This window comes from Pelobates fuscus, chromosome 12 (genome assembly GCF_036172605.1).
Source record: "Pelobates fuscus isolate aPelFus1 chromosome 12, aPelFus1.pri, whole genome shotgun sequence".
In the NCBI taxonomy this organism is placed as follows: Eukaryota; Metazoa; Chordata; class Amphibia; order Anura; family Pelobatidae; genus Pelobates; species Pelobates fuscus.
The window spans coordinates 69,949,991-69,965,024 of NC_086328.1; the positions used below are offsets into that span (position 1 = coordinate 69,949,991).

At 38.4% G+C, this 15,034-nt stretch overlaps 1 protein-coding gene across 3 annotated transcripts in view; it reads left to right on the forward strand.

The window, feature by feature from the left end:
• The window catches only part of RIPOR1 (RHO family interacting cell polarization regulator 1), a 405,268-nt gene that overhangs the window by 306,592 nt on the left and 83,642 nt on the right, over positions 1-15,034 (forward strand). For all 3 annotated transcript variants that reach the window (XM_063438390.1, XM_063438389.1, XM_063438388.1), the window contains exons 2-3: positions 9,164-9,284; positions 12,749-12,901. In XM_063438390.1, coding sequence (XP_063294460.1) covers positions 9,190-9,284; positions 12,749-12,901 — 248 coding nt within the window. In that variant the 5' untranslated portion in view covers positions 9,164-9,189. The remainder of the gene's footprint in view (positions 1-9,163; positions 9,285-12,748; positions 12,902-15,034) is intronic.

Below are 15,034 nucleotides of genomic sequence, written 5' to 3' on the forward strand. Positions count from 1 at the left end.
ATAGTCTTCTATTACTTTTCTTAGAACATCGAGTCCGTACTAGCACTCACATATGTATTTCATAGCCGCCCAGCAGGCATACTTTTTGTACCAGTTAGTGATTATCTAGGAAATGCAAGGAATGTGAACAAAAGAGCAGGAGAGAGACTTATTTGTTGAAAGAATGAAGAGCGAGAACCCTTATCTTCTGAGGAAATCGGCTTAAAGCTTTTTCTCTCTGTCTGAGAATCTCATTCTTAAGTTGCCTATACCTTAGTGTTGTTGTGTACATGGAACCCAGAAGTTTGTCATGAAAGAGTTGCCTGTTTTAGGTAAGTGGATTCCATTAAATTCTATGAAATTGAAATAATTCAGTAAGTGGAGCACTAGAAGTAGCACAATTTTAATTGTTTCACTGTCAAAGGAATCCTCAATATGTTGTACAGCTAGGTGGATGATTTTGAAACAGAATGTGTTGTAGTTGGTGACTGAAATGTTTGCATTATTGCAATTTTATGAACTTGTCAGATCTAAAGGTTTAGTGTAATGTGAAGACCATAAAAATACAATATATGATTTTTGATTTATATTGTGAATATGCCTTGTGTGGACAGTCTTGCTTTCTTGATTACTTTATGTATGCAAGCATTATTGTAGAATATGCATGCACTGTATGTGTTTCAATATCCAGATATTCAACCTCCTCTAGATGAAAAGCTGAAGTTTTGAACACGTGCAACTATGTTGCAAAATGTTTACAGCTCCATCACTCTAGTTCCTCTTTACTGACTTTGGGGGGGAGGACTGCTGTTGTGTTAGGGGCTTGTCACACTGGGAAACATTGGACCAGTGACACTGTAGAGCTTGCAATCTGTGTATTAATTGGAATAGTGCTGTCGTTAGTAGACAGTGCCTCGTGACATCAGATTGAAGCTGGCATGTGACACAAAGGGGGAGGGGTATAGGATGCAAATACACACTGCACTCACACACGCTGCCCTCCACACAAACCAACCTTATTTCACACATGCATTCTAAACCTTGACGCAAATTAATATCTTCATTCAAACACACATACTATCCATGATTCAAGTACATCTTTGATCACATTTTTTTAGGGACATCTAAAATGGCAAATAATTTAGGAGTCACACTAGTAAATTTGAGACTTGCGCATATATATATATATATATATATTTGACGTCTGTTGATTTATCTAAATTGCGAAGTTATGTTGTATAATGAAAACGAAAATACATTTGTATTTTTTTTTTCCATCCTCTTCCATCTATGGAAAAAAGTACTTCACATATCTTATACATAAAGCAGGATGAATACATAGACTGTAACTGGGCCCTGCTCTATGTTGTGAAATATTTATGTAACAAAGATATTTAAAGGAACACTCAAGTGTTAAAAATACAAATGTGTATCACTAACACTATTTAGATATCCGGGTTCCATTTAATTAAGAAAAATAAAGTTATTTATTTACCTTGTATCCCCAGCCAGACCAGTCTCACTGTTGCCTCCCCTCGTCCTTCACTGACTGCTATTATCAATTGATAACAGATGATCTCAGCCAATCCAATGCTTCCCCGTGGGCAATCCTACAAAATCCACATCTCCCCATAAGACCTGAATCCAGGTAGCATCTCTAAAAAAAATTATGTTTATGATAACAAGTAACATTTAGCTCCTTTTAAGAATTAAAGGAAAACTTATTGCGTCAGCAACACCATTGAGCCCTCTATTGTAAGTAGTCAAACGGTTTTAGAATGATTTTATTGCTAAACTGGGTACACCAAGCATGGCTCTTAACCTCTTCCTCCTTCTTGGGAGCTTCTATTAGCTGTCCTAAACAAAGTCCTGCAGTGCAAGTTTATCTTATTGGCTGAGATAGTCTCTAAACATCAAAACCATTTTAAATGATAACAAAGCTTTTGATACTGTTTGGAATAGTGATGTCAAATGGTTACTTTTATCATACCAGCTGCAAGCATTTACCAAAGTTAAACCTTTCATGCCAAAGGTCATGTCTACATTAGTCAAGCCACAGCAAAGGGATCAGAATTGGTTAAACTCAAATTGTAGAAATGACATAAAAACTCTCTGCACCAAGTTTCCTAAAATGCATAGAGTGTGCACACCAAGTCCTAAAGAGTGTAAAGTGAATTCGTGCATGCTAGACTGGCACATGTTTTCAGGGAAACCTAAACTTGACATTATAAGTGTATGAAACGTGTGAGTTTTCCAATTTACTGGAACCTTTAAAAAAAAAAAAAAAAAGTATAGCTCACAACTTCTGTAAAAGAAATAAGAAACCGTCATAGTGTAGTATATTAAAGTGTATAATCCTTGTTATACTACTTAATGCATCACCTGTGTGCGCTATCACCTTGTTTTGTTCCATTAACCTAAATCCTTGCCACGTAACCAGTGACCCTCCTTGTGGCCTGCCCACCTCCATCTCACAATGCTTTCTCCCAATATTTGCATGTGTGGAGTAGACAAGACAAAGTATGAAGGACAAAGTACACATTGTGCCATTTTAAACTATTCTCTCCATACTACTCAAAATTATTTTTAATTTTTTTCCAATGTAATATTTCTATATAGTTTGTGTAGTATTTTTTTTCCTTCTCAGATTTTGAATCTGCAAAAAATATCTGATACTAATGCAAGTGTGATGCTATATTCTACTGTAGTTATAGCTTTGCAATATGTGTAACACAACTAGTAATTTACTAGTAAGAAAACAAGCTTTGGCTTTGTAGAAATCCAATTGGTCACAATTCTTCTAATTGGTTACTACAACAAAACAAAGGTTTAGTGCTTGGGTTGTCCACATGCAATACTTGTAACAATTAAGCCATCTGTCTTCTATACATCACCTAAGCAGCTGTTCACCTACTAAGCTGCTTAAATGAAGTGTGATTCACCTCTACGTTAGTTGCGTTTTGTTTTTGTCTATTAAATAGAATGATGTATATTATTACTTGTTTGTTCCATAAGTATAAGGATAAGTTGACTGATTTTAGCATGTAAAAACCATTAAACTGTTAAGAAATCTCTAATTACTACTTCAGGTGTGTGTAACCTCGTGAATGAACAGTGAACTCATTCCTTAATTCTCTTTTAAACGTTGCAAACCGTTTCACAAAAGCTACATTACATCAAGCTATTTCTCGTTGACATGGCATGTTTGGAATCATGAAAGAGAATATAAACACAAATAAACCCTGTATATGCCATGTAGGAGACCTATATTTGTTAAAAAGGAAATGTAATTTGTGTAAATTCTGCACAAGCCAAAAGCTAACTAAAGGATGGCTAGTGGCTATGCTATTTACAAGGTGGACCTGGCTGTCTTGGCGTGCTATGTAAATGAAATTAACACCTGCAGTGCCGTACATCTTGCTCAAGGTCTACCTGAGCATCATTGTAAATAGTCTTCTAGTTGCTGTGTCATAGATTAGCCAGAACAAGTAAGAAAACAAGTTGCATCAGAATCATTAAGGCAGTTTTTAAAAGGACAGAGTTTTTTTTATTACTGTATTAAACAGAATGAGAATAGTTAATACAGTGGTACCTTGGTTTACAACTAACATATGTTTCGGTTTTCAAATGAAAATCCATTGAAAATAATGTCTCGGTTTACAATTTTTTTTCGCAATATGAAGCAAGTTTCTCCAGGATGCATTGCGCCTGGGAGGATTATAGCGCCACCCCCGTGCATGCTGGAGTCTGTGGGTAGCACATGGCGTAGAGTGTGGAGGTGTTGGAGCAGTAGTTTTGGGGCCATTCTGGAATTTTTTTTTTTCAGCGGTTTTGGAACTTTTTGGGTGCATTTCTCAGGCGTTGGAAAGGTAGGGAGCTGAGCTTCATTGTTTGCATGCCTTTTACTGTGTGTTCTGCATTTTGGGTTGGTTTCCATGCCAGCTCATTTTGATTTTTTTCTGGCCTCCGGAATGGATTAATTGATTTTCACTGCATTCCTATGGGAAACCATGTTTCGGTTTACGAATTTCTCGCAATAAGAAAAGTCCTGGAGAACACATTAAATCTGTAAACCAAGATACCACTGTATATGGAACTCATGGTACATGAAGTGGTGTCCTCAGGGATTTGCAAAAATGTATGCAGTTATAAGTTTGCATCTCATCACTCCCCCAATCCATGGTATGACTTTAAAGGAACTCTCCATGCATAATAGCCATGTCAGCCTGTTGTAGTGTTTATCGTGCCAGTAGTGCCCTGTCTCCATTCCATTGTCCGTAACTTGGGTCCCTCCTGGTGCTCGCAACCATAACTCCTGCTTCCATTCTTCTCCTTTAGGAGAATTTGGTTAGGTCTACTGAGCTAAATGGGGCTATGCAGGGCAATGCTTTTTGGCTACAAGGAATAGTTGAGTATTCTTTATTATATAGAGACATCTCCTACATGAGAAAACTGGACGTGACGCAGACACTTAGGGGACCCAGGCAAGTTGTCAAACTGTAGGATGGCGCTAGGGTGTTTATGGCCCTTGAAGTGTTCCTTTAATAGTAATAGCCATGTCCTGTATTAAATAGGCATAGCTATCCAGATTCATCTCTTTCACTGTGTGACAATGACTCTGATTGTTGACTGCAGACCGTATGGGAGTCTGGATTTTAAAATGGCTTAAGCAAGGCTGTCTGTGTGATCTGTTAACCATCATTCTACAGACACTGGCAAATTCTCTTTGGCCTTGGCGCATTTTTTTTTTTTTTTTTTTACTTTCACTGAAATGTCCTTTTGTGCGAATAAATTAAATATTGAAGTAATTCATTTAGTTTGTCATGGTCTATCTATTCTTTCATTTATCTTGCTTGTTTTGTAAGAACTGTTAATCTCAGTCAGTGAGCTGTGTAACAGCTGAAATTGATCTTCTGATTGTCTTGATTCATATTTGTTTCTTCGAATATATTTTTATTATGAGGCCAAATGTAGTCACAATGAATCAGCACGTATCTGCCAAGGTGCTTCATAAATGAGAAATAGTCCAAGATGGCAAACTTAAATCTACTGACCACAGTGTATAATGAGGTATTGAATGACACAACCCCATTTTTTTATTTTCTAGTAAATGATACCTTTGTGGTGCTGATACCTTCAGCCCTTGTTGCATATGCAAGAGCAAACTCCAAATGAAAACTAAAATAAGATAGGAGAGCAGCACAAAGAGTGCTATACAGACCTGGTTTACTTGAAGTACCCGGTTGAAAATTGCAAACATTTCGGGATTATTCCTTCAAAACAAACCTATCTGGCTAAATGGCTTACAGGTGCTCTTGCAACTGGATGCCTCCATCTTGGCTTCCTATCACTCATTTTTAAACCCTGTTTTCCTGACACTGTAGAATCCTACAGTGCCCCCTTAAAACCCCTTCAGCCACTTGCCTAAATCCAGCACCGATGTCCCTCGGCACTGGGTCAGGCTCTGCCCACGCTCCTCCCCTGCCGTCGCCAGCCGATGGGTGAGACCTAACGCACATGCGCGCCAATGACCGCGCTCGCATTAGGATTTCCCCGTAGGAAAGCATTATTCAATGCTTTCCTATGAGGAAAAATCTGATGCTGGAGGTCCTCATGCAGAGCGTTTGGATTCCGGAAGTCCCTCTAGTGGCTGTCTGGTAGAAACTGTTTCAGAAACTGCAGTAATTACCACTGTAGGGTTAAGGAACATGTGACAATGCAACCAGACCACTCCAATGACCTGAAGTGGTCTGGCTACCTCCGGCTCCTTTTTTTTTCGGTGACACAATGTACTTTTTTTTTTTTTTTTACAACTTTTTCCATCAGAAAAGTGGTGGCATTTTCCAGTCACTGTAAATTTGGATTATGTCTTCTGGCATGGAGATTTCTGTGGAAACTTGTGACATCTAAAATTAAAGCAATTACCGAGCTTAACTCTTTGATACGTATCCCCCATTGTTTCTCTTTGTGCTTCTCATTTGCAACGTGTGCCCTGGTTGTAACTGAAATGATTGTAACATGATTGTGATGTAATTTGCTGAATATTTAATATAAAAATTTAAAGTGGCTCTGTCACATTAGCTGTTTTGGAATTTCACTGAAAAATACTTTGTTTTAGTATATTTCTGACACTTAACAAAAGAGAAGCTACCGCTGTCAAGTTTTTTCCTCCAGCTGTCACCAGTGACGGTTGAGGGGAAAAAAAAAGCCAATGTTTATGGAAGATCTCACTGGATCCTCCATAAACCTCTGTGTTGTACTCTTGTGCATACGCGAGAGTACTACACTGATATAGAATCTTGGCAGATGAAGTGCTAGGAGCTGAAGATCACCGTCAGGAAGACCAGGACGATAGCCCTGTAGAACCGTTTCAGGTAAGTAAAACTCCTCCTCCCCCCCACAGCCACCAAACAGCCAGCGGAGCAGTTATCATTGGGGGTCTTTGCATGGTTTACATCATCACATGAAAAAAGGTTATAATACGTACTAGGTGATTTTAATGATTTTATTAATTAGTTTAATTTCCAGAGAAGTGGCGATTCCCTTTTAACCAAGCAATGCATACAATTGTAGGATGCCCTCCCCTATATGTAGGATCAGTACCGTTATGTGCTAATCTGATAAATAATAGGCATATGTAACCGACGAGATCATCCATTGAGACTGGAAGAAATGCGCTTTTGCTTACAGCAATGGAAAGGGTTCTTTACTGTTAGAATAATAAAGATCTGGAATTCGCTAACTAATCTGTTTTATCAGATTCCATAGATATATATATATATATATATATATTTTTTTTTATTTTTTTTATTTTTTTTTTTAAATGACATGGCTGCTTTTGTTTACCAAAACAGAACATTCAAGGATACAATTGATACGTTTGTGAACAGGTTGTTAATCAAAAGAGAAATCTGATTGCCAGCCCATTATGTACTCAAGAAGGATTTGTATCCTCCTTTTTGTGGTATAGTTGGAAATAGCTACAGTTGTGTGTTTTGTCTTATTTTGGATCAAGATTTAACTTGACGGACTTAGTATTTTTTTTTTACTTGGATTACTCTGTAACTTAGTAGCATTACCACGTAGTTTGAACAGCTGGGTCTTGCTCTGTGTGCTGGATGCTGCCAGGGGAAGGACTTAATTATGACACATGTTTATGAGTAAGTGCCACATTGGACATAAAACATGTTAAGCGGCTCCCTTTTTGTACGATTGGGTTTGTGTGCTCTTCTGTAATAGTGTCATATATTGATTTTATTTAATTCAATTCTACTTGCATCACTTGATTATGTTCATTGAGGCCTTTTATTTTTGTTGTTTTGGTTTTTATATATTTTTTAGATTGACAGCCCTTTGGCCAGCCCTACTCATGTTCTTATCAACCTATTGTTTCTGTAAAATTTCGTGATTGTCTCATTTATTGTTAAATTTTATTTTATTTTGTTTATAATATTGTAAAGCACTGCAGAATATGTTGGCACTATATCAATTTCAAGAATAATAGTTCTAATATAATAAAAATGGCAAACCATTCAGAGAGTGCGGCTAAAGTGTTCTGTGCATGGACCTAATGCTCTCAGTACAGCTCGAGCACGTCTAATGATGTGCATGCTCTGTGATGGCTGCGGACTATTCAAGGCAACTTATCATTTCCTTTAGCAACTTGCACAGAATCATTATCTATGATGGACCAGAGGGGACAGACTTTAGTTGCCTGAAATAAACCTGGCAAATACAAAACAGACTGAACTCAAAGATTGTTTCCATGATTAAAGTGTAATAAGCTATAAAGGTGTTAAAGGGGCACAATACATGCCTTAATAACTTGCTTTAATTTAAGAGATTTTCAAAAATCTATGCAGCTATTAGACTGTCCCTTATCTCATCATAGGAAGAATATATAGTACCTTCGTTGTCTGTGCTAATATTTGCATGTTGGATATATGTTTTGTGGGTTTATAGGGTAAGTGCAACCAACCCCCTTATTCTTCTTGATGGAACATCTTCCAGTTCTGGGAGTAGTTGCTTCTGTTGGCCTGCTTTTTTTTTTTTTTTTTTTAAACAGTGGTCACTTCCACCAGATATTGTCTTTCTATCATGTGCATGATAATTTAATTTGTTCACCTACTGTAAGTGACTGTTATGTTCAACTTGTCTCTCGTTACATCTGCTGCTAATTTATTTAGGTGTCTAAAATGGTTAACAAGCTATGCATATAATCTCTCATAATCCTACTGACAGATTGAGAGCACTCATCCCACAATGCACTTATTTTAATTTGTAAATAGAGGAGGACCCAGCTATTCGGAGAAGCAGTTAAAGGATGTTTATCATAGACATAATTTACCTATTTGAGTTATCCAGTGAGAAGCTAATGTTAAACAACGCTTATTTTAAGAGGGCACTCTGCTAACATTTATTTCAAATATTAAAATTCAGGGAGTCTTTGTGTGCAGTCTTTCCAGTTTTGTCAGAGTGGTTTTAGTGGTTTTACAATAGAAGCTCAGTCCTTCCAAACCCCAGTCCATTTTCTACCCCAAAATAGTGCACAATCTCTCTTCTGTTTTATTTACTCACATGACTTGAATGACATTGATGGACTTTGTGCTTTCAAACAAATGTGATGCACATTTGTGCACCTTCTTGCACTAAAATATCTGTAATAAGGTGATGTGGTTATGGTGCTTAGTGAGTCCCTTTTTAGTTTTAAAGTGGTTCTGCAGACAAATGTAGTCTATATCTATAACATCAAATGACATTTTGTCAAAAAAAGAAAAAAAAAAGAAAAGAAAACTGCACAGTTTACATTTGGAGAGTTCATGTTCCCAACATAGTGGAAAAACTAGGAATGTGCTCAGCAAATGTCAAAATCTGATTCTCTCGACATCACATGCTCTTTTTTCACCAGTAATTGCACAAAAGGTAGTGCAATATATTTTCAGGTTACCAGTCCACTTTCATGGTACATGAGCTCTTCCAACTGGAAGCATGAAAATATAACTTTTGCTTAGCCAAGAAATAGTTCATTGAGGGTATATTTACAAAAAAGTTATTTTTGTTGTTTTTTTGTTATTTTGTCAGTGGATTGTCCCTTTAATCTGTCACTAATAATTTGGCTTGTGGGGTTTGAAACATTGATTTAGGTAAATAGGTGTCTAAAATGGACCTCTCATCTCTGTTTTAGGGACTTCTCCCAGGGCTCATTCCACAATGTCGCTCTCCATGCGGCCGCAAAGGAAGGTGAACTCTTCAATCTCTAGAAGCCAATCATTTGCTGGAGTCAACTCGACCTACGACAGAACCAGGTTTGTTACTTAATTTCATGACTACGTTCGCATGCCCTTTATTTTATTTTATTTTTTTATTTTTTTGATCTATAGATTTTAGACGAATAATAAAACACAGCTATTATGATGAATGCATTGCTGTTTTAGTTGCTTAACCATGTGTAATGTGTTGAATACACTTCTGGTATTTAAGGGTTAAACTTAAAAATGTTCATGTTAATTCTGTATAGTAGCAGAATATCTGTGTAGCCCCATTTTGCTCCATACTGGGCAGTAGTCTTGGAAACTCAGGGACCACTGCATGGGCTGGAACAGGCCAGGAGTCCTGAGCCTCAACAGAGATATAGGGAGATAGGTTATATTGATATTAACCCCTTAAGGACCGCAGGGCAGCATAGAACGTCCCCACAGTCCTGGGGACTTACCTTGTCCCCGCCAATCCCCCACCGGCGATCTCGATGGGGGATCTTACCTAACAGTCCAGGCAGTCCTGTTGTGGCCCTCCTGGGCCATGTGATCATGGGGACTTCACAATCCTCGCGACATGTTCGTAATAGCCGGCCTGTGCAGTGCCTGCAGGAGGAATGCCTGGACTCACTCTCAAGCAATCCCCTTATAGGGACACTATAGTCACCCAGACCACTTCAGCTCAATGAAGTGGTCTGGGTGCCAGATCCCTCAGGTTTTAACCCTTCACATGTAAACATAGCAGTTTCAGAGAAACCCCCCGCTACACCCGCGTGGCGCATCTGCGACGCTGGATGCGAAACGTCCATAGAAGAAAAGACATCAAATGGTAAGTTTTTTTTTTTTTTTTTTTTGCTTCCCAAAATTCAACTGAAAATGCTACTTTTTATCCCCCCCCACACTTCTTACACCCCCTTGTCTGCTACTTCCTCCCCTTTCTCATCCACTCCTTCTCAACCCTTCCCCACTCCTTCTCAGCCCTCTCTTTTTCGTGATATTATTATTACCTTTTATATAACTTTATATAATTCCACAGTGCTTTACAATTATTGAATGGGGATAGTTGACAAGTAATACAAAATCAGTTTTACAGAGACACAGGGTGAAGAGATCACTAGTCAAAATAGCTTACAGCCTATTGGGAATTAAAGGGAAACTCCAGTGCCAGGAAAACAATCCGTCCCCTCTCACTCCCACCTCCTAATCCCCGGTTGCTGAAGGGGTGAAAACCCCTTCAGTAACTTACCAGAGGCAGCAATGATGTCCCAGTGATTGCGTCGGCCGGTGGGCGAGACTGATCCCTCCCACCGGCCGGGGAGACCTAATGCGCATGCGTGGCAATGCCGCGCATGCCCATTAGAGCTCCCCATAGGAAATGCTTTTCAATGCTTTCCTATGGGGAAATGAGCGACGCTGGAGGTCCTCATACAGCATGAGGATGTCCAGTGACGCTCTAGCACAGGTTTCCTGTGCTAGGGACACGGAAGTGCCCTCTAGTGGCTGTCTAGTAGACAGCCACTAGAGGTGGAGTTAACCCTGCAGGGTAATTATTGCAGTTTATAAAAAAACTGCAATAATTACAGTTGCAGGGTTAAGAGTATGGGCAGAAGTGGTCTGGGTGCCTGGAGTGTCCCTTTAACCCCTTAAGGACCAAACTTCTGGAATAAAAGGGAATCATGACATGTCACACATGTCATGTGTCCTTAAGGGGTTAAGGAAACACAACAGGAAGAACACCATGTCAGAGGCAAGGAGGGATTGGTGGATGCCTGTGCCAAATTAAACTAGTAAAAGTGTTGTGTGAAAGGATAGAGAATGGACTGAACTATGGCAACAAAGGAATTGTGGAGAGCAATTATAATGAAATAAAAATCACACTGGAAGATATCCTTTTTTCCTAAAGTGGTGCAAATGTATTCTTCTTAAAGGACTAGTAGCTAGGGTTGAGATGAGGGTTGCCAATGTGAAAACGAGTAGAGAATAGGAGAAGTTCGCATACAAAATGAATGGAGTGAGAAGGATTGTATTTGTTAAGAAATGTGGGGAGTAATGGAATTACTGAGGGATTTTTAAGTTAATGTCAACACCAAATGGTTATAGGAAACCAATGTTATGATTGGCAAAGGGATGAAATGTGGGAGTAGATGTCAGCCAATAAGAGGAGACTGGCAGCAATATACATTTTAGACTGAGGAGGGGAAATGTGGCTAATGGGAAGGCCGATAAGTAGCAAGTTACCATAGTCAAGTTGGGAAATGCTGAGCACACAAACAAGTGCCATTGGTGTTTCAGGAGCTAGAGAAGGGTGAATGAGGGCAATATTTATAAGGTGGAAGATACATGGTTTGGAGACAAACTGGACATTGAAAGAAAAGTTAAGACCTGAGTTGACCGTAACTGCAAGGTAATGAACTTGAGAGGTTGAGGTAATACATAAAAGGTTGAGGTCTTATTGACCTACAGGGAAATAGAGGGGTGATATATTTGTAAGGGGGATAGCATGGGGAATTGAGTTCTAGAAAATGGGAATAGATCTAGATAGAGATGGAAAAACTGAAATTTGTGACGTGTTCTAGTAAGACAGGAGAGTGGTCCGGGGAGGAAAGGTAAATGTCAGATTGACGGCATTGAAATCCCAAAGTTTACGAATAGAGGCAGTGTTAATAGAGAATAAAAGGGGACCAAAAACTAATCCTTGGGAAAGACCAGCGGAGATGCATAGTGGGTAAGAGTCACCAGTAAAGAGGGATCTAAATGATGTTGAGAGATGCTGAGGAGTAGACTTGTCTCTAGCTAATCATAGCAACTCTCCAAAAATATCCTGGACAAACTAGATTAACCCCTTAAGGACCAAACTTCTGGAATAAAAGGGAATCATGACGTGTCACACACGTCATGTGTCCTTAAGGGGTTAAAGGAAGCTGTTAATCTTGGGAAGACCTAGACATGTATTTTCCAGTGATGTCCACAAACCAGGTGTTCCAACAGTGCAGTATCAGATACACTCTGAGTAATGGCACAATTTGCATTAAATACTGTAGTGCACTGTGCATTATATAGTTGTTAGAATTGTATAACTGTTCTCCATTATTCCCCTTTTGGGGACAGAAAACGTATGTCCCCTAAAAGGGCAGCATAAGTAAACCATTAGGAGTTCTTGCACTGAGGTCAGGTCATTGAGTCGATATTTTTCAGAGAGTGTCTGCCCTGAGTGGGGTTGAGTGCATGCACAGTGCCATTGACACAGCCCTACAAGCTCAGCTTCTAGTGTAGGTGAATAAATGCACGTCTCTGGTTTTTGAAGGGGATATATCTTAGAAAGATAATCTGGTTCCTTTTGTTACAGACAATAATTTTGTTCCTGTTTAATGCAACTTAATAGAACAAAAAAACAATGCCGTATTTGAAGTAATGTGGGCATAGGGATTTAAAGTATGTATGTATGCTAAGATTGCCAAAAATGGTTTCTGATATTTTTCATTACTGATTCTTTTGTGTTTGTTTCTCTCTTGCAGACATTTGACAACCTTTAACACACCAACAGTCTCTCGAAAGTCTGGCTCCAGAGTCAGAAGGATGTTTTCGATGTCTCATAAATCTCCTCCCCCCAAGGTTCCTCAACCTGACAGAGTGGATGAAGTGTATGATGCCCTGAAAAAGGGTTTGGGGTAAGAATAAAAGTTAATAGAATCAAAAGCCACATCATGTTGAATTAATTGCAAATGACTGTGCAATTTACAAGCAATAATAAAAAAATATATATTTTAAGATTGAATTTATACCAATGTTGGTATTTATATTTATTTTACTTGCATTAAGTTTTTTAACATTGCATTTTTAGTGTATATTTATTGTGGATCACCAATAAAAGCAAATTGTTTTTGAAAACTTTGCTGTGGCATCCTATATACACATACTAAATACTGGGAATATTGAATAACCATCACCACTTCAAAAAGCAAAAGGAACCAGGTTTCCAGCAAAGTCACCACAAGAAAGGATTGGACATCCTTAAAGTGTCCACAAGCGCTTACCATCCGAGTCATATGTGGTTTATGACTTGTGAGTGACATTATATACGTCTCTTTATAGATCATTTCTATTACTACAATATTGCACTATTTGTGTTTTGTATTTATATTATTACAGATACATATTGAACAACTTGTACAAGAAGCTCCACCTTATGTATGTATGTATGTGTTTTTTTGTATTTTGTAGAGGTGGTTTAGGGGATACCACTTAAGGTGTTTGAGCTTCACTTGAAATTTTGTAGACTCCATATTGTGCACCTATTTATTGATTTTGTATTGTAGTCGTTGCTGCTGGCCCAGCAGTAATGGGACTAAGCGCAGGACTTCTCTTTTTGTATTTGTACTTGTACTAGCATGACCACTTCAAATCACTGAAGTGGTCATGGTGGTTGGAGTAACCCCTTAAATAACACTGCACTGCACATACATAATCCTTCCACTATAACCACTTTAGCCATAGACACTGTAGTATAGTAATTCAAAAACAATACTACTTTTAAATTTACATTTACCACAAACCAATGGGTTTTAAAAAATATCTGCTTCTCATTCTGATAAACAATGATCAGACTGTATTTGTCCAGGGATGTCAGGGCACAGATCGCATTAAAACGTTGTTGATCCTTTGTCGTCTCTGGGGCACAGGTCTGTTATTTTTCTTTTGACTTTGGATGCTAAGAAAGCATTTGATTGAATGAACTGGACATTCCTAGAGTTCCATTCTGAATGTTCTTTTCCATCCCTTGACATCTGTCCCCTCTCTCACACAGGAAATGTATACTTTGATTTCTTATTATTCATTAAATTTATCTAAGGCTCAAGCAATGTGTGTAGGGGTCCCGCATTATATTCAATCACACCTAATTTTAACATTTTCCTTTGAATGGTGGAAGACTTGGATCAAATATTTGGGTTTGGTGATTACCAAGTACATCTTTAGCAAACTTTTTAAAGCTAACTATTTTAAAACATTGATTTCATGCCATTCCCTTCTGCACAACTGGTCAAATTTGCATTTATGTTGGGCAGATTGAATAGCCACATTTAAGATCTGTGTTTTAACAAAAGTGCATTATTTATTTCAAGCTCTCCTACTAGACCTATTGCAATCTTTCACAGAGATTCACACTCTAATGAAAAAATGTATTTGGGTTAAGAGACTATAAAACTTCTTTAAAGTGACCCTGTCATGATAATTCTCTTTAACATGCATCTCCAGACGCATTGGGTATACCATATATTACAGAGATACATGATACTTACCTTACCTCCAATCCAGCGCTGCAATGGCCTCCGCTTTATGGGGTTACTCTTCTATAACATTTACCTCCAGTCTAGAGAACCTCCTCTGTGACACCAACATACTGGCTTAATTTCCAGCATGCTGGTATCTGACTGGAGTGCCTGCAGTGATTCTGTTCCTATACTCCCTAGTGATGGCTGCATTGACTAGGGAGTTACCATAGCATGTGCTGTGGTTGCTATGTGAGGAAAGAAGGAATTCCTGTGGGAGGTCTGTTATGCTCTATTGTCAGTCAATTCTTCAGCATAGAGTCTACGCAGAAGAATTGACTGACAGGTGGAAGAAGGAATGATTTTTAAATAGGGTTTTTTCTTTCTCCCAATGTATACATGTACTTGCAAATCTGCCAACACAATGTATATATGACATTTTATGCTCTTTTACAAAAAGAAAGGTACCCGTTAAATTTACTTCATAAACCTGTCCGTCATGGAGGGGTATGAGTTCCATATATGAATTGTTTA